We start from the raw sequence: 26,761 nt of genomic DNA on the forward strand, positions 1-26,761 counted from the left end.
AACACATAAACATTTTTATTCTGTTCACCAACTAAATGCATCTTCACCTTTCTCCTTATTTGCTCTGTGATTACTCTTTTGCTTGAAAAATTTTCAGGTATTTTGAGACTCGGCCAATGGCTATTTAGATATCCATTCTGGAATTGTGAGTCTGTTGAAAGCAGAAAATACTACTTAGATGATACTGAGTTCCAACTCTCCAATTACTTGCTTTCAGCCTTCACTAGCCAACTCATAAGGAAGCAACTTTATAGTTGGATCCCATTAATTGTTAGAAAATCCTGTTAAAGAGAGACACATTTTGACTCACTGCAAGAAAGAGCAACACCTTGACCTCAATCGTTAGTTATTTCCCATAATCAGGATACTTGTATTATATGATTATGGCTTTATAGTGTGTTAGCTTTTTAGCAGCTGCAAAGGACAAAAATTGAATGCTGTGTTTGACCTTGAATAAATGGGTATGGCGATGTAACTCAAATTAGTAATGAAGAAAAGTGACATAAAATTGATTTGCAGTGAAGATTTTTAATTTTTTCCTGAATTAGGATTAAAGGTCATGATTGTATTGTTGAATAGAATATATTTCATATGAGATAATTTAAAAGGATAGTAATGCTTTCACATTGCTAAATTATCTTCTACATGCTTAAGAATGTATTTTTTAATTGAAATATTTATAATAATGAATCTTTTAGAAAACTGGCCAAAAAGTTACGATGAAGCAGTCACAGTTAATGTAAACTTATCCCCCTGCTCTGAGTGTTTACTGACTTGTTCTATTTTGATATTGTATAGATGAAATTTTGTTTTCCTGAACTAATGGTGTAAACTTTGTGTAAGGTAGATAGATTTAGGTGATTCTTGTGTTGTTCCATTGCCCTTTTGAATAAAATAGGGCTTAAGATGAGGGGTTTAAAAATCCAGATTTTTTTTGTTTAATATTTATTTATTTTTATTACAAAGTCAGATATACAGAGAGGAGGAGAAACAGAGAGGAAGATCTTCCGTCCAGTGGTTCATTCCTCAAATGGCCGCAACGGCTGAAGCTGAACCAATCCGAAGCCAGGAGCCAGGAGCTTCTTCCAGGACTCTCATATGGGTGCAGGGTCCCAAAGCTTTGGGCCGTCCTCCACTGCTTTCCCAGGCCATAAGCAGGGAGCTGGATGGAAGTGGGACTGCCAGGATTAGAACCAGCACCCATTTGGGATCCCGGTGCGTTCAAGGCAAGGACTTTAGCTGCTAGGCTATTGAGCCATGCCCAAAAAATCCAAATTCTAATAAATGTACTGAAATGAATTGAAGAGTGACCATTTGCAACTACCATAGATGTAGATTCTCTAAGTAAAAATTATTAGTGTTTTTGGAGAATAGAATATTTATATGGTCTCAAAGCATGTTCTTGAATATGGTTTATTAATTATAAATAAAAAGAAAATTCTTCTGTAGTATAGAATTTCCATGGGGCATCATTCACTAAGTGATCCAACATCAGCTGTATTAAGATCATTAGCATCATGTGCCTCCTGATGTAATATATTGAGAAGAATGTGTCACTTATCCTACCCAAATTCATAACTTGGACTTAATTATAATTAAATACCTGGCAGATCCAAACTGAAATTTTACAAATAACTGGCTTATACTCTGAAAATTTGAGCATCAGTTAAAAGAAGGGAAAGCTGAGGAGTTATTCCAGAATAAGGGAGACAGAATAATGTGTGCAGAGAGACCGCACATACAACAAAATATTCACAATTGTACTCTTCTTACAATTTCCATGCACTTGCAATATTTTCAAATACCAGCCCCTCTCAAGTAAATCTTCAGAAATGAAAAATACATGCTTTCTAGGGCCGAGGACTGTGTGTGTGTTGTGTGTGTGTGTGTGTTCTTGTTTTCTGGGATGAGCTAGCCTGGTAAGCTGTTTGCTTGCTACACATCTTAGTCTGGTTCCTGCTGCTATACTAGGATACCATAGTTGAGTAATTTATAAACAAGTTTACTGAAGCTAGGAGCCAGGAGTTTTCATCTGCTAGATGAAGGTCAAGATCAAGGTGCTAGCATCTGCTAAGGGCCTTCTTTTTGCATCATAACATGGGGGAGGGCATCACTTGGTGAGGGAGCATATGCATGAGAAAAACGGGGCCACACTTCTTAAACAAAAAATCAGGAATCCAGTCCTACAGTAACTAATCCACTTCTCATGACAAGGACATTAACCTATTTCTTAAGGGTCTCTTTTAAAGGACCCACCTGCTAATATTGTCATAGTGTCAATTAAATTGCAACCTGAGTTTTGTTCAAACCACAGCACTACCCAAGAAGCAAGCCTTGGGCTTGTATTTGCTGCCATTTTCCAGGGAAGTTGGAAGCCTTACCAGAACAGTCCCATATTCTAGTAGATGGCGGATATACAGTCTCTGTAAGCAAATACGGTAATAATGAAAACTCCAGTGGTCTCAGCCCAAGTCAGGCCACACTCTCCTCACATTATGCTTTGCACAGCTGCAGCAATATATGTTTTTTCTTCCTTCCTTAAATCCGTTGCCTCTAGAGGAGTCATTCACTTTGCAGTTCATTTGGCTCCATCTAATCAGCACTATCACACTTGTGCCATGGTCCCTTCCAGGATGAATGGCCTCTTAAAGATACGTTAAATATTCACACATCCTGTTGCTTTCATGGGAGGCTTCTGCCAGTAGAATTTCAAAACAGGGACTTCAAATGTCTTATCAGTCTATGAAACTTCTTCCTTAAAAAGTAACTGTCGGGCCCGGCGCCATGGCCTAGCAGCTAAAGTCCTCTCCTTGAACGCACCGGGATCCCATATGGGCGCCGGTTCTAATCCCGGCAGCTCCACTTCCCATCCAGCTCCCTGCTTGTGGCCTGGGAAGGCAGTCGAGGACGGCCCAAGGCTTTGAGACCCTGCACCTATGTGGGAGACCCAGAAGAGGTTCCAGGTTCCCGACTTCGGATTGGCGCAGCACCGGCCGTTGCAGTCACTTGGGGAGTGAATCATCGGACAGAAGATCTTCCTCTCTCTGTCTCTCCTCTCTGTATATCTGACTTTGTAATAAAAATAAATAAATCTTTTTTAAAAAGTGACTGTCAAAATACTGTTTAACAACCAAAACTGAGGTGGGCATTGCAGTACAGCAGGTTAAACCACTAACTAGGACATAGGCATCCAATACTGGATTACCTGGTTTGAGGCCTAGCCGCTCAGCTTCCGAAAATCAAGTTTCATGCTAATCTGCATCCTGGGAGGCAGCAAGAGATGATTCAAGTACCTGGATCCCTGAGGATGTGGCAGTTCAGCAAATACAATTCCTGTCCTTATAGAGCTTATGCAATAGAGGAAGATAGACAGTTAACATGAATGTGTGGCTATCTCAAAGTCAGATGGTGAAAAGTGCCATGAGGATCAATAGAACAGAAAAAGGATAGGGAGTGTGTGTGTGTGTTTGGGGGGTGGTATGGGAGGGAGGTGCTATTTTATATACTGGCTCATTGTTTTTAATGATTGGTTCCAAACCAAACTGCATTGTCCAGCACAGTGGTTACAAGCCCAGGTTCTGGAATTACAGAGCTATGAATTTGACTGCATTTTGTCACAAACAATACAACCCCAAACAAATTATTTCTGGGCCTCAGTTTCTTATCTATAAAATAAGGATAGTAATGCTTCATAGCATTGTTGAAAAGATTAAATCAAATCAGCACCCAGTTTAGTGGTTGGCATAAAACAAATGCTCTGCATGTATTATTTGTCTTGTTCACTAACCCCTACATGGATATTTGCTTTCTTGTAAAATATCATGATAATGATTGCCACCAGAGAAAGGATCTATTAAAAACCAAACAAAAAACAAAACAAAAAAATAGCTTAGCAAATAGCAAAACAAGCTGTGTTGGGCACAGAAAAACTGGTCAGGTAATTTATTAAGTCTGTAGTGTTGCTTCCTTTGGGAGTCGTATGGCAATAGGTATAATTTTGTAATTTCATTTTCTTTTCTGTATGGAATTAGTGGGACAGGGAAGATAAGCTTTGTTGTACAATGAAGCAGCAAAAGCAGCAGCAATCTAAGGTGTCTAATGAGTTCAGAACTGAATGGCACAGATCTTCTGACCACCAGGTGGGGGTAGGGGCGTGGGAGCCAGGGACTTCCTTGGCTAGGGTCTATCACATCTGGATTCTCTCTCTTGCTGTGTGGGAGGTTTTTGCTGTTGAGGAGGGGCCTCAGCTGGCTAGGGCTTCCCTGGGGAAGGTGGGCTCTTAGGCATCATGTGAGCTTTTAGAGGTCTGATGTTGGTATGCCCAAGCCTGCCCAAGCCTGCCCAAGCCTGCCCAAGCCTGTCTCCTTTCCTTTCCTTAAGAGGTTTCTGAGGGCTCTGTCTGAGGGACAAGGGCCAGATATAGCTCAAAGTCTACTCTATTGACCACTCCCACAAGCATTCACTGTCTCAATGTAGCTCTCTAGGAAGTACCTGAATTGGAGCACCCAGGAAGTTGAGGCTTGAGGTCAAAAGAGAACCTATTTTTCTCCATTCCCCTGATGGCCAGCTCATGAAGCAGTGTCTAGCCAGGAAGCAGAAATTGTATGGTGATTTGAACAGAGAGAATTGGAGGTCAAGAATTGTCAGATAGGAATGCGATGATTTCCAGGTAACTAGAGGAGAACTCTAAATTATTCGGAGATAGTAATTACAGCAAAGTTACCACTCCCTTAGGGTGGAGGACACAAAGGGAAAAGATTAAATAATTGCAGTTTACAGACTTGGACTGTTTTACCAAACTGAAACCCAGACCTTTGATGAGGAATGCTGCTTATCTGGGGGCCAATGTCTTGGGGTCTGCCATGAGGCTGGTTTTGCCAGTGCTGAACTTACTGTACTCTGGAACCAACTGCTGTGGCAGGGGGTGAAGAGCAATTACTAGATTACACAAATAGGAACAGGAAGAGGACAGGAAGGAGTGTGCCACTGCTCCTCTACTGCTTCTATAAGCAGATCCTAACAGTGAACAGCTGGCAAAGGTGCAATGCTCTGCAGAATGCCAGCCTCAGCATTGCTGCCCCAACTGGAGAGGGTGCAATTGGAGCTGAGAGGTAGCAGCTTCATTCAAGGTGTTCATGCTCAAACATAGGCATGTAAGCCCAGAGATGGCTGAGTGGCCAACAGGACCGGGGCTGGCCTTAGCAGCCTTCCATTGCCTGCCTTTAGAGAAGGAGAGCAAGTACAAGATAGAGGGAACTAATATTATGTCTAGACATAATATCCACACTTGCTTGGAGGAGAGAGCTCAGTGGACATGTTGTGTGCCTTTCAAACACAATGGTACCTTGGAGAATTGTGTGGGAGCCCCAGCTGTGGATGCAATGGGAAGAGATGGGAGAGAAGAGGAGTAGAAGTGGCAGTGTATGTAAAATGGCTACGTGGTGCTGGACAAATAGCAGGCATTCAATAAATGGTGGCAGGTATTTTTTGAAGGAAGGAAAGGTACAGATGGATAAGGAAATGAAATAACTGGCTATAGTGAAAAGAACCCAGGCTATAGACTTAAGCAAATTGTTATTGGGTGAGTGAACAAGGTACTGCATTTCTGAACTCAGTTTCCTTATGTGTACCAAAGACATGATAATAGTCATGGAGACAGAATGTCTTGTATTAGATGCTTAGCATATGGTAGATATTTTGTTCTATTATTAATTATAGAAACAATAATAAGCTTATTTTGGTTATTTAGCTTTGATGTTGCTAATGCAAAGTGGAAGAGACCTTTAGTGATCATTTATTCTAATACATCATTGTGTAGAGAAAGAAACTGGGGCACAGGAAAAGATCAATAGATCTGTAGCAGTTAAGAGTTTGGGCGGTAGAGTCAATCAGGTCCCTATTCAAATCCTTGCTATCCATTTCCACCTGGTGGCTAATTGAATTGAAGTTAGTAAGTCTGCAGTCTCTGATCTTCACAGTGTGGTAAGAATGGTAGGAACTAATACATTGCCTGGCCCTCAGTGAGAGCTCAGGGAATAGCACTGCACCAGCCTGAGGGAGCTTGGTGCCCCTGAGAATCCCTGAGCTGACAAGGGTGGTTCCCACAACACAGGGCTTCCGGGTGAACCTGGCTATCAGGGTATGAGGAGAGCACTTGGGATTTCTGCCATGGCACTACTGATTCTTTGCTTTGTGTATTGAGCAAGCCATTCTCTTGCTGCTCTGTGTGTTTTTTCCCTAGGAAGACTGTGATTCTTGACTTTAGGTTTATTTTCCAGAGTTTTCTGAAAGCTAAATAATAAAATGAGAGTCTCTGAAACCCAAGAGCCTCGGAGAAACTCATAAATAAAAATCCTTAGATGGCTTGGTCCTGGGGTAGACTCAGTGTACTGCAGAAGTACTAAACTAGACTCTGGGATTGGTGGCTGGATCCTTGCTTTGTGAACTCAGATTGTTCCTGTTATAATCAACTCAATTTTTATGTGCTAACTGGGAGAAATGATAGCATAGAGAAAAAGAGCCAGCTGCTTGATTACTCCTCATTCAAAACTTGAGGAGGCATAAGAGACTATATTTTAAATCTCATTATCTCTCACCTGATCACTTTCTTCCATACTGCAACTACAGGGTGGTTCAAGACTACTGGTCCCAGTGTGCCTGTACAGGACACAAACAAGACAGTTACTTATGTTGTCATTCTTTTGGCTTCTGCTTTATACCAGATGTGGACTAAACTCTTCATGCAACTAAGCTCTTTACCTTTACAGCAATCTACTTCCCCATCTGTCTCTTTCATGATTGAATCTCAGGTGCAGAAGCTGGGGTGAATCGTATTTCCCAATTCATTGTACATTGTCATTCCTAATCTGAATAAGATGATTCCTTATTTTAATTAGTCTGTTCTCTTTCATTCATGCAGCTGGCACTCCTTCATCTCCCTTGTAAATAACCAATACACTATGTCTAGTGTATATCTTTTTCTTTCTATATACACTTATGACATATACATTATTTTTGTGTATACATGTATATATTTTAAAGATTTATTTATCAATTCAGAAGACATAGAGAGAAGAGATTGAGATTGATTTTATCCCCTGGTTCATACCCCAAATGCCCAGCCCATAATAGCTGGTTTTTGGCCAGCCAAATGCAGGCAGCATCTGGATCTCATATGTGGTGACAGGAACTCGAGTAACCAAACAAGCACCTGGGCCTGGCGCCATGGCCTAGCGGCTACAGTCCTCACCTTGAACGCCCCGGGATCCCACATGGGCACCAGTTCTAATCCCGGCAGCTCCACTTCCCATGCAGCTCCCTGCTTGTGGCCTGGGAAAGCAGTCGAGGACGGCCCAAAGCATTGGGACCCTGCACCCGCGTGGGAGACCCAGAAAAGGTTGCTGGTTCCCGGCTCCGGATTGGCGCAGCACCGGCCGTTGCGCTCACTTAGGGAGATCTTCCTCTCTGTCCTCCTCTCTGTATTTCTGACTTTGTAATAAAAATAAACAAATCTTAAAAAAAAGCAAACAAACAAGCACCTGTTGGCTCCTAGGCACTTTAGCAGGAAGTAGAGTAGCTGGGACTCAAGCCAGCCACTCTAAACTGAGATTCAGGCATCTCAAATAGCATCTTTTTTTTTTTAAAGATTTATTTATTTTCATTACAAAGTCAGATATACAGAGAGGAGGCGAGACAGAGAGGAAGATCTTCCGTCCAATGATTCACTCCCCAAGTGAGCCACAACGGCTGGTGCTGCGCCAATCCGAAGCCAGGAACCAGGAAACTCTTCTAGGTCTCCCACGCGGGTGCAGGGTCCCAATGCTTTGGGCCGTCCTCGACTGCTTTCCCAGGCCACAAGCAGGGAGCTGGATGGGAAGTGGAGCTGCCGGGATTAGAACTGGCGCCCATGTGGGATCCCGGTGCGTTCAAGGCGAGGACTTTAGCTGCTAGGCCACAGCGCCGGGCCCTCAAATAGCATCTTAATGTGTAATGCCACAATGCCTGTGTGTGTGTGTGTGTGTGTGTGTTTAATGGGTAAAAAAATGGCATCCTGTTGCATTTCATTTTGTCTCTAACTTCTTTATAATTGTTCTAACTGAGGCCCTGTAGTTTTAAGACCTGTCCATGTGGCAATAGGTTTATTTAATTGGTTGCTTCCAGTCAAGGTATGGTATGCCATGCAGTGCATTCCACATAGGTACCCATTCTCTTTTCTAGCAGTGGACAACCAGGCTGCCTTGGCACCAAGCTCCCTCCTGCCATGAAGAGGCCATTGCTTCCCCCACATGTCTCCTTAATGGGGTTTCAGAGAGAAGAATGGCATTGCTGCTTCATATGTACACCTAAGTCATACCAGGGGCAGGTGCTGTGTTATCTTCATTTTGCTGAGGAGGAAACAGGCTTTTAGAGTTTTGTAACTTACCCAAAGTCACACAGACAGAAATTAGTAGAGCTGGCATTCAATTTCAGGCATACTCTAAGATTTCTACTCGTAATAGCCATGCCATCATTCTTCTCTGAGCCTTTGAGACTTGAGGACATCTTATTAAAACCTTAAAGGTCACTCTCATTGCTTTGTAGTTTTAAATCTTAGAACTGAGGGACACGGATAGACTGATCTTTTCTTTCTGAAGCAGAAAGAACAGCTGTATGGTAACTCTTATTCTTTGACTTTCATGTCCCGTGTGTCTGCAGTACTGAAAGCTACGTTGATCATCCAGAATTGGTACCGAGGTTACAGAGCTCGCCTGCGGGCCAGACAGCACTATGCCCTTGCCATCTTCCAGTCTGTTGAATATGCCGATGAGCAAAGCCAGATGCAGGTTTGTTTTGTGAGCTTGTCTTTTCTTTTGGTAAAATGCTCGCATTTACCCTTTATTATTGGAAGACTGAAGTATTGGCTCAATTTAACATGTAAGAGCCTTGGTTAAAGGCCTTAATAGACATTTTGTTGAAACTGGCAGTTGAGAGAGTGTGTGTTTTGCAAAGATGATGATGTTTTTCAGTTTTGAAGTTCACATTTTTTAATGCCAGATGTTGAGGTAACTAATAAAAAATAGTCTTATTCTATTTTTGAGTGTACAGAAGTTATTACTTTATAAAGGAAAAAATACTTTAAGGAACAATCAGAACAATTTCCTGGGAACAAACCTGTGAAAGTTTTAAAAGAAAGTATACATGAATGAGGAGGCTCTTTGTAAAGCTTGCAAAAAAGGTACCAAAATCCAGCTTTAATGCTTATTAATAAAAATAAATACTTTCTAATAAAAATCTTGGAAAGATCCATGATACAGTTGTCAGAGGAAAAAGCGACTTGTAGAACAAGACGTAGAGCTCATCACATACAGATGGAAAAAATCATACATTCAGGTTTGGAAGAAGATACACGGCAAGTTGTTTAGAGTGGTTACTTCTGGGGCTTGGAGTGGTATTGGTCAGTGGGTAGGGATAAGAATGACTTCTCATTTTCATTTGGTATTATTTGTTGTTTTGGCCAATCTTATAATTGTATCATATTATGGTCTTTAATAATGATTAATTTAAATTTTAAAAGAATTGGGTTACTGGGTTGATTCTTGGCAGCTATAAAAATTCTACAATATGATTCAATCAGATGTTTCTGCCTTGATTGCAGCTCATGATGTTGCCTGCCTTATTAAGCATGGTAGAATACAATGATGAATATAAAGGTGGAGTGAGCTCCCAAACTGGTATGCTTTATATATAAACCGTCTAGTATGAGTACATTCTTTTGTACTGTTTTTAATACCCAGATACCCATCCAAAGAGGACTAGATAAAGAAACTTTGGTATATCTACTCCATGGACTACTACTCAGCCATGAAAGTGATCCCATCTACAGATCACTATGCTCAGTGAAATAAGTCAATCCCAAAAGGACAAATATTGTATGTTCTCTCTTATATAAGGCAACATTCATGCAAAATATAGGATCAATAGGAATATAAACATGTACATACATGTATTCTCATACATGAACTGTATAATGGAGACTAGCATGCCAGGAAGGGAAGATACATTGCAGTATGCATCTCTATTACTGAATAAAAGGAGGACTCCCAATATACCTTGACAATAAGATACTAGACTTTCTACCATTGTCTGTATCTACAATAGCATGATACACTTTTATAGTAGAATGTTAAGCTTGAGACTTGCTGAAAGATTAATATTGTAATAATATGGGAGAAAACAGTGGAGGGGGAAAATGGGGAGGGAGGAAGGAGAGGTGGAGTGGGGAATCATTATACCTGTAAAATCCCATAATGGAAAATAATATACATTCATACTATTATATTATTATGAGAAATAGATGTATACTTATTGACATATAATTATATATCAATATATTATGTTGTATATATATATATTTCACCTACCATACAATTCATCCATTTAAATTATGTAGTTCAATGATCTTTAGTATATTCACAGAATTGTGTATCCATCACCACAGTAGAGTAATGGGTACCCCTAGGGCCCCATTCCCAGCAGCATTTACTTTAATGGAGCCTAGGGCAACTGCTAATTTATTTTTTGCCTGTATGGATTTGTCTATTCTGGCCATTTCATATCAAAGTAATCAAAAAATGTGTAGTCCTCTGTGTGTTTGACTTCTCCATTTAGTAGAACATCTTCAAGGTTTACATATGATATAGCATGTATCAGCAGTCCATTCCTTTTTCATGTTCAAATAATATTTCTTATATGGGTACATTTTGTTTATCCATTCCTCAGTTAACGGACTATTTGGGTTCTTTCTACTTTTTTGGCTATTATGAATAAAGTAATGCCACTATGAAAATTTGTGTGCAGCTGTTAATATGAATATATGTTTTCAACTCATTTGGATATATATCTAGACAGGAATGCCACATGGTACCTCCATGTTTGACTTTTTGAAAACCTACCAAGGTTTTTCCCACACAGTTGCATCACTGAACCCCAGTGATGTATGAGGATTCTCATTTGTCCAAATCCTTGCCAACACTTTGATTATAGTCATCCTAGTAGGTGTGACATATCTTACTGTGGTTTCTATTGGCTGTTAATGGAAAAACTCAGCAGCATTAAAATCATGCATTTAGGTGTTTGTGTGGAAAGTCAACTCCTAGACTTACTCTGAGATTGTGTTTTGTTAGCATTCATTCTTCATGGGAGGAAGGGCTTAGAGAAGAAATTATTTGTGCTGCATAAATATACGTCTCAGCAGCCAGCACCTACATTATTGTTTGAATGTTGGTGGATTTCTACCCTTTCTTTTTTCTGTATGAACTGAATATGTATCCCTTAAGTCCTAGTCTCATCACCAAAAAGAAAAGAAAAGAAGATGTCATTTTGACCAAAGTTAGTAGTTGAGACTGGATTTCCTTGAAGCAGATTCTGAGACATGAATTCTGGCACGAGGGAATTATTGAGGGAGTGTTAGCAGGGAAAAAAAAAACAGAATTAGGAAGCCAATATAGGACATGAAAGGAAGGCTAGACAAAATTGTGTTTTCTATGGAAGTCTGACCTCACCCTGAGTCCATGTGGTACTTGTATGAAATATCTCATAGTTTTTCCCATGCAAAGGCAAGGTGGATAGGGAACAGCACTATTATGCTCTTGTTTGTAAGTCAAAGGCAACTTCTTAGGAGGGATATGTGTGTGTGTATCCTTGGCAGCTGTTGGTGAGATTCCACCCATTTATGGGAGCAAGTCTCTAGAGACAGGTATAGGAGTGACTCTGAGCGCCTGCAGCAGGTGATATGAGTGCCCTGAAAGAGTACTAGGATTTGCATGGACTACTGACAACTTTGGCCACAATAGTAGTTTGGTGTTCATGAACTAATTGTGTTTTTATTTTATGCAGCTATCCAACTTCTTTTCCTTCATGCTTGATAACTATACTCGGATACATGAGGAAGATCCAAGTAAGTACAAAGTTTCTTTAGAAAAGTAGCCATTAAATATGGAATCACCCTCATCCAGAGATGTGTATTATACAAATGGGAGAACACTAAAAAATTAAAAAGAAGCCCATCCATCTTGTCAGTGTGACACCAAGCAACTGGTAAAATTGGATCAACTGATTTCCCTCTCATCTGGATGAGTGTTGACTAGAATGACCATTTCCTTTTTTCAGTTTATAGAAATTTGACTTATATTTTATTAAACATCTGTTTGTTGAATACCTTCTCTGAACCAGAACCTATTGATGTACAAGGGCAGCTTAGTAAAAAAGGATCTTTGTTTTCATGTGTAAACTTTTGGGGTGATAAAATATCTCGATTATTTCATGCAGTGAATCTGGATGAAAATGTTATATTGAGTGTAGCTGGCCCCATATGTGTATTTATTATCTACCTACCTGTTCACTCACCTACACTCTATCCATCCATTCATCCATCCCTCCATCCCTCCATCCATCCCTCCATCCAGTGAGCCAGCCAGCCATCATCACCTGTGGTTTGAATATATACCTCCCCTCAACTGCCCCAGAGTTCTTGTAGTAGAAATATATGTAATCTTCAAGGCAACATCATTGAGAAGTGGGATCATTAGATCACTAGGTCATAGGGCCTTGCCTTTATGGCTTTAATGCTGTTATTGAGGGAGCAGGGCTGTGATCATGAGGTTGATGTCCTTATAAGTGAAGAGTTTGGTTGCCATTCCTCTTTCTTGCAAGCCTCTCCAACAAAATGCCTTCTGCCATGTTATGATACAAGAAGACTTTCACCATGTGTATGTAGCTCCTTGATCTCAGACTTTCTCGCCTCCAGAACTGTGAACCACATAGATTACTGTTAACTATAAATAACCTAGTTTGTGGTATTCTGATACAGCAGCATAAAATGGACTAAGACACTCTGTCTATTCTCTTTCTCTCTGTCTAGACATTCTGATTTAGTCAGGCAGTATAGGTGTGTATTGAAAATGGTGTCAAAGAAGTATTCACAAGGCATGTTATTATGTCCAAGGTAGATATCAGACTTAAAAACTCATTTTTCTTTCAGTTGGGTCAATAGTTGGTTGTTTAAAATGTTTATGGCATCCAGGAGCATTTCAGAAACTAATTCAATAAACATCATGCAAAGTGGTAAAGGAGTGGTGCTTTAATGGCAGGAGCTAAATACATATGAAACTCATTAAAGTGTTTTAATGATCTGTGGACACTTTCTGAAAGGTAAACTAGCCAAAACCTGGGGAGTGGGTGGAAATGGGTACATTGCCATTTTCTTGCTTTTTAGATAATTGCAATTTGAAAACAGATGTTTGTGCTTCGTGTTCTTTGGCAAAAATGTTTTTGAGAGGAAATATAATAGAGATGAAGTGACATAGCTCTCTTTCTGCTTAATGACCTGATACTGCAGCCCAGGCTCCCTTCATCAAAGTTTCTGAGCTATCAGATGGCTGGGTTCCAACCCAATGATATTTGCTCAGACTCTATTTTTATAACACACATTTAAAAATTCTGTAGTTGATTTTAAAATATCCCGAAATATTTTTATCAAAGAAAGGGACAGTGAATTTATTTTCTTAAAGAATATTATTTATTTATTTGTTTGAAAGAGTTACAGAGGGAGAGGGTAAGGCAGAGATTTTCCATCTAGTGGTTTACTGGCCCAAGCCAGGAGCTCCATCCAAGTCTACTGCATGGGTGCAGGGGCCCAAGCACCAGGACCATCCGCTACTGCTTTCCCAGATGTCTTAGCAGGGAGTTGGATTGCAAGTGGAGTAGCCAGGGCTTGAATTGGTTCTCATATGGAATTCTGGCATTTCAGGTGGTGGCCTAACCTGTTTTAGTGGTTAAGTCCCAGAGGGCAAAGGTAGAAGCTATAAGGTTTTTAAGATCTATGCACTTGGACAAAGAGAAATCAGCTCTAGCATATTCAACTGGTTGAAACAAGTCATGGAGTCAGTCATGGAATTAAAGTGGTTTAGAAATATCCGTTTGGGGGATGGTGTCTGGTGCAACAGTTAAGATCCCTTTTGGGATGCTTGCATCCTATGGCTAGAGTGCCTGGTTCAAGTCCCAGGACTTCTGTTTGCAGCTTCCTGCTAATGTAAGCATTGACAGACCACAGATGATGGCTGCAGGGCTGCAGTAGTTGCATCCTTGACAACCATAGTGAGATACGTGTCTAAGCCCCGGGCTGCTGGCTTTGGCTTGTCCCAGGCTGTGGGGAGCATTTGGACAATGAACCAGCACATCGAACATCTGTCTCTGTTTTTCAACTAAAATGAAAATAAAGAAAAAAATTTTAAAAGCATCTATCTCTTGTTATAAGGAGTAGCAGTGTTGTGTTGTAAAAGTGTAGGATGCAGGGAGGCATAGCTCATTGGGTGGCATTGTTATAACAATGTACAACAACACAAGGATGAAAACTTTGGTGATAGGACACACAAGTGTACAATTCAATATTATTAGATTGACAGTTTTATAAGGTGATTGTACCAAACTGTATCCCCACCAAGTTGTTCTCCATCTTCACCAACACTTGGAATCATTCATCCTTTTCATTTTAACTATTCTGATTTGTTTGTAGTGTCACTGTATTTCTGCTTTAATTTGCATCTTCCTGGTGAGCAGTGAAGTTGTTTATCTTTGTGTGTATTTATTGGTCATGTGGACTCATCATTTGGTGAAGTGCCTGTTTAGGTTTTTTGTTTTCCTATTGGGTTGTTTTCTTTATGCTGAGTGTATTCTGTATCCCATTTAAGAAATCTTTCCCTAATAGAACATTAATATTGAATACAAATGGATACACAATAAACCTATAGGATAGATCAGAAATCAGTTGCATTACTCACCTGCAGGGGTTGAGTTAAAAACAGGGCAAAAACAGTGAGAATGGGGCTTGGGTGAAGGAATGAAGGAGGTGTGATGCTTCCCTGAGTATCTTTTTGCATCTCTGATTCTTACAACCAAGACAATGTTTCACATTCCCCTCAAAGTAATAATTAAAATAAGAAATGCATACACATGTGTGTGTAAGGGTCACCTGTGTGTGCGTAAGGGTAATAATAAAGTAGAATACAAATTATGACAAAGCTGTTACAAATGAATGGCATAGCCACCTATGGGACAGGAAGCATACCAACCTAGGGTTGAATAACAGCAGTGTTGTAACCATAATGTGCCTTGATGAGATTTCATTTTTATTTATTCTGCTGGGGATTGGCTGAGAGTCCATGATATCTATTTTTCATCAAGTTTAGGACATTTGCATCCATGAATTATTCAAAACATCTTTCCTTTTAAGCCTAAATACCGTGTTTTCTTTGTAAAATTTTGCTTTTAACTTAGAAGCTTCTAAAATATTTAGTATGTGAATCACTATGGCCATATTTCTTGATAGTTTTATGGTTTCAGTTAGAAATGTTTTAGTAGATTATGAAGTTTAGATTTCACTGTGGTGCTAAATAAGAAAACTTTAATGTTCAGTGGTTAAGAATAATCTAAATAATTAAAAAAAAAAAAAGAATAATCTAAAAACATAACTTCACACAAAATTTGCAAATAGTCAAGTTTTTTGTTACATATATTTAATAGATCTTTTTATTACTGATTTATAATATTAAGATATTTCAAAAAGTTTGTGGAAAATAGAATTAAAAGATAAATTTAAAATAATTTTGTTTATTTTTATTTGCATAGAGGGAGAGGAAAATAATTTTATTTTTATTTGCATAGAGGGAGAGGGAGAGAAAAGGACAGACAAATACAGTGAGCTCCACCATCGTCTGACTCACCATAGCCAGGGCTGGGTGAAGCCAAAGCCAAGCACATGGCTGACAGGGACCAGGGGCTTGAGACACCACATGCTCCCTCTCAGGGTATATGTCAGCAGGAAGCTGGTTTGCAAGTGGAACTAGGGTTTGAATCAGGCAATTAAGTGCTGAGACATGGGATGTAAACATCCTAAGTGGCATTGTGTCAAATGCCTGTTGTGATAAATTTATTTTAATGAAAAACAATTAAATTCATGCAGTTTTTCCCATAATACATTTTCCATGAACATTTTGAAGATTCTGCATATACGTGGATCTCAAAATCTAGCAGCAAAATAAACTTATCTTCAAACGTTTTTTTTTTTACTTTTTTTTTATTAATTATTATGCATTATGTGACAGTTTCATAGGCTCTGGGAATCCCCCCACCCCTCCCCACGCCCCTCCCCCCTGGTGGATTCCTCCACCTTGGTGCCGTATTACAGTTCAAATTCAATCAAGATTCTTTCCTTGCAAACATATACCAAACAGAGTCCAGCTACTTATTGTCCAGATGGGTTGAACAGTTTCTTGGGGAGACCATTTCTGATCCAAAGTTAGAGCTGGTAGAATATCATCCCAGTCAATTAAGATTCCCGATATAACATTAACAGCAATTTGTAACATTATGGAATTGACATGGTTTTGCGTAACCAGTATGTTAAAAAAAAACAAAAAACAAGTTCTTAACCACAACCTATGATTTGCTCATTGACATTTCAATTTTAGTTTGTATACAGGACCGGCTGCTATATACCTTAAAATGGCTATAAGGTACCATTCAGCTGTCTCGTGTCTATTTCATTTTAGTATTTAGCCATTTGTTGTGTTGAAGTATAATTTTACTGATCTTGGCAGATTTTAGGATAATCTAGACTGGCTTGTAACTATAACAAGACATTTGTCAACAATTAAGGTGCAGAACATTTTTTGGGGGGGGCGGTGTGCAGGAAAGTCCCCAACACCACGGTGAAGAGTGACTAATCTTCGTGTCCCACCCAGCGAGGCATGAGCAAATCCATGCCAGCTCTTTCCTGTCAGATTCCAAGCTCTACTTTTTGTTGTTTGTCTATTTATTTTAGGTTTTTTTAGTTTGTATGATTGTTTGTTTGCTATGAGGGGTTTTTATTTATTTTCCTTTTACTTGAAAGACAGAGTAGGTCTTCCATTTTCTGCGTCACTCTCCAAATGCTTACAAAAGCCTGGAACCTTATCAGGGTTTCCTATGTGAGTGGCAGGGATCTAAGTACTTGAGCCATCACCTGCCGCCTCCCAGGGTCCCATCAGCAGGAAGCTGGACTGGAAGCAGAGTCAGGATGTGAATCCAGGGACGCCAATATGAATATGGGCATCCATCCCAGGCAGTCTTACCCCTCAACTTATCATTCGATTCAGTTTTCATGACTTTTTAAAAGTACCTCTGTATATTCCTTCCCTCATAATATACTTATTTTAAAATGTATAATTGGGCACAATTCTGATCTATTCTTTTATTCATCTTTATGTAGTCATATGAAAAATCATAGTGATTTAATTATTACAGTATAGCCAACAGGGAGATTTATAGATTATTGTTGTAGCTTGATATCTAATGGATTTCAGATAAGTCCCACTTAGGCCTGTTTCACTGAAATGATTAGATTTCTCAGCAGAGTAGTTTTAGAGGCCATAAGATTATTCAATCACTCCAGAAGTCAAGGCCAGATGAATGTTTTTAACTCTGAGGCACAAAGTGCCTTGCAAGATTTTGAGTGTCCCAAAGGTGAAGGGTAACCTGAAAGCAGTCCTTGTCCTTGCAATGTCATCATTCTGTGCTCAGTTCTGCTACTTGAACAGCTCAAAACAAGTTCATAGAACTTTCTGGGACCAGAGAGCACACCAATTTTCCCAGTGAACTGTTCACATCAGCCTCCTACCACAGGCAAAAGGCAAGGCTACCACACATAGGCAGTAGTTTTAAATAGAGATTGGTGGGAGAAGGGAGGGGGGATAGACGGAATTGATGGAATATGTGCAAGCATCATTTTGACATCTTTTCCTGCTTCCTAAATCACCCAAAATGTCATATCAAATTGGTTTTTTTATGGTTTTTGTTGCTATGGTGAATAGCATGTTTTTCCCATTGCATGTGCGCAATGATTACTGTTGGTTTGTGTAAAACTGCTTTTGATTTATATCTATTTTTACCTTATAGTCTACTCCCATTAAATAGTAATGTTAATGAAATAATTATTGTTGTTGATATTTAGTAAATGTTTACCATGTACCATATATTTAAGTGTTTTAAATATATAATTTCACTTGATATTTATGAGAAACCAGTGAGATTACTATTAATAAATCCTTTTTGTAGATGCAGAATCTAATGCTTAGAGGGTGACCTCTCTAGAGCATTCATCTTAGCAATGATGAAGCTGTGTTTCAAACCAGTGTGATTAATCTCATTCAGTATCATATTTAATTCCCCCATCAATTTTGAGAAGGTTTTTTTAAAAGGAGATTCTTTCTTAAGATTTGTTTATTTTTATCTGAGAGGCAGAGTTACTAAGAGAGAAGCAGAGACAGGGAGAGAGAGAGAGAGAGAGAGAGATTAATTTTCTATGCACTGATTTGTCCCCCCTCCCCCAAATAGCTGTAGTGGCCAGAACTGGGCTTCTCTGAAGCCAGGAGAGCCAGGATTCTCTTCCAGATCTCTCAGACTGTTGCAGGGGTCCAAGCACTTGGGCCATTCTCCACTGCTTTACCAGGCCATTAAGAGGGAGCTGGAGCAGGAGTGGAGCAGCCAGGACTCTAACCAATGCCCACATGGGATACTGGCACTGCAAGTAGAGGCTTAGCTTGTTATGCCACAGTGCTGGCCTCCAATTCTGAGAGTTTTTAAAATGTATTTTCTTGAATATAACGATTTGATCTTATTTTTATGTTTTACTGCTCTTAGTTCAATGTTCGTGTCTCATCCTGTTGTCTGGAGATAGAAAATGTTAAACACTGAAAGTGAGCATCATTGTTTTGTTAATGATTTAATGGAAAAACCATTATTGTTTATATACATTTTAAAAGTTAATGTTAAGGAGGTATCCTTCCTTTCCTAGGTTTTTCGGTTTTTTAAAATATCAGAACAGAGTTACTGAATTTTATGAAGTGTCATTTTGACATTCATTGAATATATTATAGGGAACAACAACGGTTTTGCTCCAGATTTGAAAATGGGAAATGAAATAACTGAATTTGGTTCAATTGAGGCTTTTCTTTTTCCAACAATATCTGGAGCTTGTGTTCAAAGTGACATGTAGGCGGTAGAGGCAGTTTTTTTTTTTTTTAATTATGGGCGTTAAAATTTTTCCTGTGAGATTTTGAGTCTGTAGTGGGGAAAAAAAAAGATTGCATGTGGGGGGTATTTTTGAGATATTTTTCTTATAACAATTTCAAAAGGTATCATTTAGTTACAATTTAAGATTTTATTATATTTAATTAGTTTAGGTTCATGTTGACAAAAATTATAAATCAAATAGGTAATGATTAATACAAATTGTATGTTGCACAAATCTTTACATATTGTTGGCATTGATAATTAGTAGTAATTATAATAGTAATAGTCAATAAGGATAGTATATTCATTACAAATATTAAAACTTGATTGTTTTTGTTCATGCCACACATTAACTATTGGAAGAGAATTTATGTTATTCCTTTTTATGTTGCTGCAAATCAAAGGAAGAATTATGATTTGAAATTGACTAATATTCTGAGTACTTAAAAATTTTTTTTATTGGAAAGTCAGATTTACAGAGAGAGAAGAGACAGAAAGATCTTCCATCCACTGGTTCAGTCCCCATGTGGCTGCAACAGCCAGAGCCAAGTCAGGAGCCAGGAGCCAGGAGCCTCTTCCAGGTCTCCCTCGCAGGTGCAGGGTCCCAAGGCTTTGGGCCGTCCTCTACTGGTTTCCTAGGCCACAAGCAGGGAGCTGGAAGGGAAGTGGATCAGCCTAGACACAAAGTGGTGCCCATATGGGATCTTGGTGCATACAAGGAGAAGGATTTAGCCACTAGGCTATTGCGCTGGGCCTTGAGTAGTTTCGACTAAGAATTGGTTCAGGGAAATGGTGCTTTAAAGGTACATTTAAAAGTTTGTGGAAACGTATATTATTAATAAATTATGCTTGGATTTCAAAATTATTTACATCAAAATAGACCTACCTATTGATTCCATTTTCATATTAAAAATGCATTTCTGTGAAAGACAGAGAAAGAGACTTGCCATCTGTTGGTTCCGCATACCTGTTACAGCTAGGGCTGGGGCCGGACCACATCAGGAGACAGGAATGCAATCTAGGACTCCCAAGCAGATGGCAGGGCCCAAATACTTGAGCTATCATACGCTGCTTCTTAGGGTGCACATCAACAGGAAACTAAAATTGGATTTGGAGCTGGGACTGTGACCCAGGCACTTTGAGTGGGATGTGGGCATCCCAATCAGTGTTTTAATCATTAAGCCAAACACTCACACCTGGTTCCATTTTTCTATGACCCTTTTTTCATTTTAAGATTTATTTTACTTGAAATGTATAATGACAGAGAGAGGGTGACGATAGAGAAAGAGATCTAGCTTTCTCACTCCTCACATAGATTGCAATGGCCGGAGCTGGGCCAAGCTGAAGACAGGAGCTAGGAGAACACCATTTGAGTTTACCACATGGGTAGAAAGGCTCCAAGTACTTGGGCCATCATCTGCTATACTCCCAAGTGTATTAGCAGGAAGCTGAGTCAGAAGCAGAGCAGCCAGGATTTGAAGCAGCACTTTGATAAAGGATGTCAGTCACAAGCAGCAGTTTAACCTACTGTGCCACATTGCTGACCCTGTCCATGAGTTTTCTGAAATATCCTTGTATTTATCACTGAACTTTTAAAAAAAGATTTATTTATTTTTATTGGAAAGGCAGAGATATAGAGAAAAAGCTCTTTTGTCCGCTGGTTCACTCCCCAAGTGGCCACAATAGCCAGAGCTGAGCTGATCCAAAGCCAGGAGCCAGGAGCTTCTTCTGTATTTCCCATGTGGGTGCAGGATCCCAAGGCTTTGGGCCATCCTTGCCTGCCTTTCCAGGCCACAAGCAGGGAGCTGAATGGAAAGTGGCAGCCGGCATTAGAACCTGCACCCCTATGGGATCTTGGCGCATGCAAGGCGAGAACTTCAGCTACTAGGCTACCATGCAGGGCCCATCACTGAACTTTTAAGGAATGAGGGTTAGCAAATCTATGGAAGAAAAGATGAGGCTGAGCTTTTTTTTTTAAAGAAGGAAAGTAGTATTTTAATTTTGTTCTTAAGACACAGTGCTAATTGGCTCGATGTCTCAGGTAGCTAATGGGCAGGAGAAGGTTAAGAGAGCTTGGGTGTTGTGTATTTCCTCTATAAAGAAGCTTACAAGATAGAATTTTTGGACATATTCACTACAAAGAAATGTTAGGTGTCCTAAAGGACAATATATATTTACCCTAATTAGATGGACATGCAATGAAAAATCACATAGTACTCCATACATATGTAATAATGTAATATTTTATGTTTGTTAAAATTTTAAAATTGCATTTAAAGAAGAGCATAGCTGAAGGTAATGATTGGGAAAATAGAATAATTTGTTTTTTATGTCTCAAAAAGATGAGATAATGTATTCTAAGTATATAGATAATAACATACGTGTGTGTGGAAGGTATGAAATATTTGTTTTCCTGTCTAGCAATAATGCAGTGGTTACAATTTGGATTTGGAAATAGCTTGTCTGGGTTGAGTTCCCTCTTTCCCATTTATGTATTGTGCCCTATTGTCCTCATTTATAAGGTGGGATAATAGCAAGATTTATCTTGTGAGGTAGCTAGGATCATTACATGAATATACATGTGTAAAAAGCTGGAGACTGCCTGACAATAAGCATTCAGTAAGTAGGTGATTTCCTTGCCATCATTATCAGTGTGATACCGTGGAAAATGTATGGTTTGGGATTCAACCTGGGAAGGTTGCTGGGTTTTGAAGGAGGAAGGGAAATTATCCGAAGTGCAGACAGAAACGGTAGGCCAGGGAGGAAGCAAGGGCAATAGAGACAAGGAAGATGAAATACTAACCCCTGGAATGCTAGGCATGAAGTGGAATCCACCTCAGTGTGTAAGCACGTGTGAGGCCCCAGGTGATATTTTATCTGGAAGGAGTCTTCAGCTCCTTACCTGGGTTCCAGAGTCTGAAGGGCCAATCAGGCTCCAGGTGTAGGCATGGGAGGATGTGACCAGGGAGGTTTTCATGGTCTCTGGGCACTTGGGTAGGGGATGCAGTGGACATCTCCATAGGCAATGCCATCTATATAGCTACATGTTCCCTTGGCTTCTTTTCCCTTTAGGTCAGCACTGCAGCCACACCACAGGACCCTCTCCATCTAAACACCAAAATCCTTGCTGAGACCACATGCGCTTTAGTATATACAGACTGTAACAAGAATTTTTAACCCTGTTAGATGATGTGGTAAAACTGCTAGGTTTTATTTGATTTGATTATTTTTAAAAGATTCTGTTTATTTATTTGGAAAGCAGAGTTAGGGGCGGGGGTTGGGGGAGAGAGAGAGATCTTCCTCCATTCAGTGATTCACTCCCCAAATGGCCACAATAGCCAGGGCTGGGCTAGGCCAAAGCTAGAAGCCAGGAGCTCCTTCCAGGTTTCCTATGTTGCTGCAGGAGCCCAAGCTCTTGGGCCACATTCTGCTGCCTTTCCAGGCACATTAGCAGGGAGCTATATTGGAAGTAGAACAGCTGGGACTGAAACCAGTGCATATATGGGATACCAGCATTGCAGGAGGTGGCTTAACCAGTAGTGCCACAATGACAGCCCCCAAGTGTTGTTGTTGGTTTTTCTCAGAGTTGTTTAATATTTCAGTGTGTAGAGTCAAGAAAGGAAAACCTCTCCTTTTTTAAAAAAAAAGTATTGATTTTTATTGGAAAGTCAGATATACGGAGAGGAGGAGAGACAGAGAGGAAGATGCTCTATCTGCTGGTTCACTCCCCAAGTAGCTGCAATGGCTGGAGCTGAGCTGACCCAAAGCCAGGAGCCAGGAGCATCCACCGGGTCTCCCACGCAGATGCAGGTTCCCAAGGTTCTCTACAGCTTTCCCAGGCCACAAGCAGGGAGCTGAATGGGAAGTGGAGCAGCAGGGATTAGAACTGGTGCCCATATGGGATCCCGGCACATGAAAGGTGAGAACTTTAGCCACTAGGGCTACCGGGCTGGGCACAAGCATTTCCTTTAGAACAAGGTTCATCCCCAAGAATGACTGCCAAAAATATACATGAATAAAAATTAAAATAAAAGAGGCTGGTGCTATGCGCAGATTAAGCTGCCACCTGCAACACTGGTATCCCATATGGGTGCTAGCTGGAGCCCTGGGTGCTCCACTTCTGATAGTTTCCTTCTAATGCACCTGGGAAGGCAATAGAAGATGGCCCAAGTATTTGGCCCCTGAAATCTGTGCAGGAGATCTGAATGGAGTTCCTGACTCCTGGCTTCATCCTGGCCCAGCCTGGCCCAGCCTGGCCATTACAATAATTTGGGGAAGTGAACCACAGGATGGAAAATCTCTCTTTCTCTCTGTATCTCTCCCCTCTCTCTGTAACTCTGTCTTTCAATTAAATAAATGAATCATTAAAAGAAAAAACAGAATGACTATCAAATTGAAATGGGTAATACAATCATTACTGCAGTTGAATATTGAGGCTTTATGACCCCATGTAATGAGTATGAGATAAATTTTATCAAAATGCCCTGTATCTGTAACTTCCAAGTGTACACTGAAAGAATAAAGTTATTCTTAAGTCTGAAACTGAATCCTAATGAGAATAACAGCCCCCACTGGAGTACACTAAAGACAAACATTATTAATCCTTAATTTCTCTTCTTATGAAACATTATCAACCTCCATCAAAAATATTGAGGTGCACAGTAATTTATAAATTATTTTAAAGAAGTAATTACTCTGATTTGCTTTAAAAATGTTTTTCAAGTTTAGTTTGTAACTATAATTTCTCAGTGTTAACCAGATCATGAAAAAAATTTATTTTGTAAAATCCATTCTGTCTGCAGCTGCTAGCATTGTACCTTCCAAATGTCATCAGTCTAAATATTCAAAAAGACAGAAGCTATTTGCAGAGAACTTCTGAAGAATGGCCTTAGTAGCAAGTCAGAATTAAGGAATATGTCATTGTTTTTGAATCATTTACCTGTTTCTGCAAATATGTTGCATATTAAGTGGCCACATTGGCATATAATACAGGTTTCTTTTTGCTAGCAAGTCTACAGATTAGCCAAACACCTCTGATCCTAGCAGCCTTGATTTAACAGTTTTGGAGGCCTGGGCTGGGGTTCACTTGTGTATCTGGGGGTCTGCTGGCTGAAGTTGATCTGGGACGGTCTTGGCCAGGATGACTCAGATCTGGCCCACTGAGGCTTGGATCTTTCAGTAGGCCAGCTTGGGCTTTGGGAATGGCATGCAGTTGTGAAAACAAGCATGTCGAAGTGTACAAGACATCCCGAGAGCTGACTTACAGTTGGCGTATGTGACTTACACTGCATCCCTTAGGCAGATACTAGTCATGAGCCCAGTTCAGCTGGAAGGGAGGCAAAAATAGGCTGTGCAGGAGAATGATTGTAAAATTACATTAAAAAGAACATGGCTGGAAGTTGGGAGAATTGGGGGTTAACAGAACCAGCTAATGAAAAAATATATCTTCAGTTGATAGCAACTAACCTAACATTTACCCCCAAAGCCCTTCCTCTTTTTGCACTGAAATCGTCTAAATTTCTGTCCTTAGGCTGTTTCCTGGGCAATCTAGCAAGATGGGATCCCGGGTTTCAGCAGCTACTAAAATGGGCATCAGAGGCAATCTGTTAAATAGCAAACTCTCTCTGAGGGAAAGAAGTCCTTTGGGTATTTCTATCTATGGCTTGTCATTTAACTTCATCTGCTTTGTTACCAAGAAAAAAAAAAAAGAAGACCATGTCAGAAAATTTATTTTTTCTGTGAAGAAAGAAACAAATCAATTAAAGCTAAGTAAAAACCCTCTGAAGTGTTTAATGGGGAAAATTGAAGGCTGTGGTTTAATTCTCTGTGCATCCTGAATAGTAGCAGATGTTTGAACCAAATACAGTATATTGTTATGATTCTAGCCTTACTTTTTTTAAAAAAAATCTTAGATGTAAGAATTGGTGACACATTTGGAGCTAGGGCTTAAAATACCTTGACTCCACCAGATTTCACTGTGCTTCCCCATGAGCCTGGGCTCTCCTTTGGCACAACAAGGACCCAGGAAGAGATGCTAGGGGAGTATCTAGTTATCCTACGGAAGTGCTGAAGTGTTGATTCCCACTCTCCCCACTGACCCTGCTGTCTTTCGTTTTTCCAGAATTAGCAAGCAGACTTTTTGAACGCACACTCCAGGATATCAAAGATAGAAAGGACTATGTGGAGTTGGTAGACGTCCCCGACTCCTATGAAGGACCTCGACTGGAATTTCCTCTCACTTTTGCTGATATTGACTTACTAATTGAGGCCTTCAAGAAGCAACAGGCAAGTGGAAGCAGACATTTCCGTGATTCTTCTACATAACAGGTGCCCACTGATTGTTGAATGAATGACTGGCTAGATGGAGGAAAACACCACAGCAGAAATGCATTTCACATTATATGAGTTACCTGTGCTTTGCAGTTTCCTTGGATGCATGGCACCTTCCCCTCCCCATTTTCCAAGGTAGAATTTGCCTACCATATAATTCACCATTTTAAAGTGTACAAGTCCATGAGTTTTAGTACAAGTCACCATTGCCAGTATCTATTTCTAGAACATGTTCATCACCTCAAAAAGAAAAACTATCCTCATTACCATTCCTTCATCCGCTACCCTAATCAACCACTGCTTTATTTTCTGTTTCTATGGATTTGCCTATTCTGGATATTTCATATAAATGAAATTATATAACATGTATCCTTTTATGTTTGGCTTTTTCACTTAATATAGCATCTTTAAGGTTCCTCTATATCATGTCATTACTTTGTATTGTTCCATGGATGAATAACTTTCCAATGTATACTGCATTCTGTTTATCCATTTATGAATGGATGAATACTTGGGTTGTTTGTACATTTTGGCTATTAAGAACAGTGTTTCTGTGAATGTCCATGTACATATTTTCGTATGAATACATGTTTTTAGTTTTCTTATACATATGCCTAGAGCTTAATTGTAGGGTCTTATGGTAACTCCATCTTTAACACTTTCCACATATTTGTGAATTTTCCAGTGTTGCTTCTGTTATTTATTTCTTTATTCCATTGTAATCAGAGATTTACATGATTTCAGTCCTTTCAAGTTTATTGAGGCTTAGTTGGTGACCTAACATCTAGTCTACCCTGGAGAGTGTTACATGTGTGCTTGAGAAAAATGTGTATTCTGTTGTGGAGTAGATTGCTCTATCGTATGCTTCTATGATATAAAATTTCTGTTCCTTTAGCTTATGTTCCTTCACTGTTAAAAAAAAAATATCTATTCATTTATAAGACAGCATTACAGAGAGAGAAAGAGAAATAGAAGAGGGGGGTAAGGAAGCAGAGAGAGAAAAAGAAAGAGAGGTCTTCCATCTACTGATTCATTCCCCAAATGGCTGCAACAGCCAGAGCTGAGGTGAGCCGAGCTGAGCTGCTCCAAAGCCTGGAGCCAGGAGCCAGGAGCCAGGAGCTTCCTCCAGGTCTCCAGCAAAGCTGTGCAGGGTCCAAAGCCTTGGGACCCTGCACCAACTCCAGCTGTTGTGGCCATTTGCGGAACAAACCAGCAAAGGGAAGGTCCCTCTTTGCCTCTGCTTCTCTCTGTAAATCTGCCTTTCCAATAAAAATAAATTTTAAAATGTTAAAAATAATAAATAAAAAATTAATGGCAACTGTAGGAGGGAGAGTGAACTTAAAGT

General features: G+C 39.8%; 1 protein-coding gene across 2 annotated transcripts in view; it reads left to right on the top strand.

The window, feature by feature from the left end:
• The window catches only part of PPEF1 (protein phosphatase with EF-hand domain 1), a 115,987-nt gene that overhangs the window by 20,551 nt on the left and 68,675 nt on the right, over window positions 1-26,761 (top strand). For both annotated transcript variants that reach the window (XM_058658443.1, XM_004597502.3), the window contains 3 exons: window positions 8,695-8,822; window positions 11,875-11,935; window positions 25,208-25,371. In XM_058658443.1, the coding sequence (XP_058514426.1) occupies window positions 8,695-8,822; window positions 11,875-11,935; window positions 25,208-25,371 (353 nt within the window). The remainder of the gene's footprint in view (window positions 1-8,694; window positions 8,823-11,874; window positions 11,936-25,207; window positions 25,372-26,761) is intronic.

The sequence above is a fragment of the Ochotona princeps genome, chromosome X (genome assembly GCF_030435755.1).
Source record: "Ochotona princeps isolate mOchPri1 chromosome X, mOchPri1.hap1, whole genome shotgun sequence".
Classification (NCBI taxonomy): Eukaryota; Metazoa; Chordata; class Mammalia; order Lagomorpha; family Ochotonidae; genus Ochotona; species Ochotona princeps.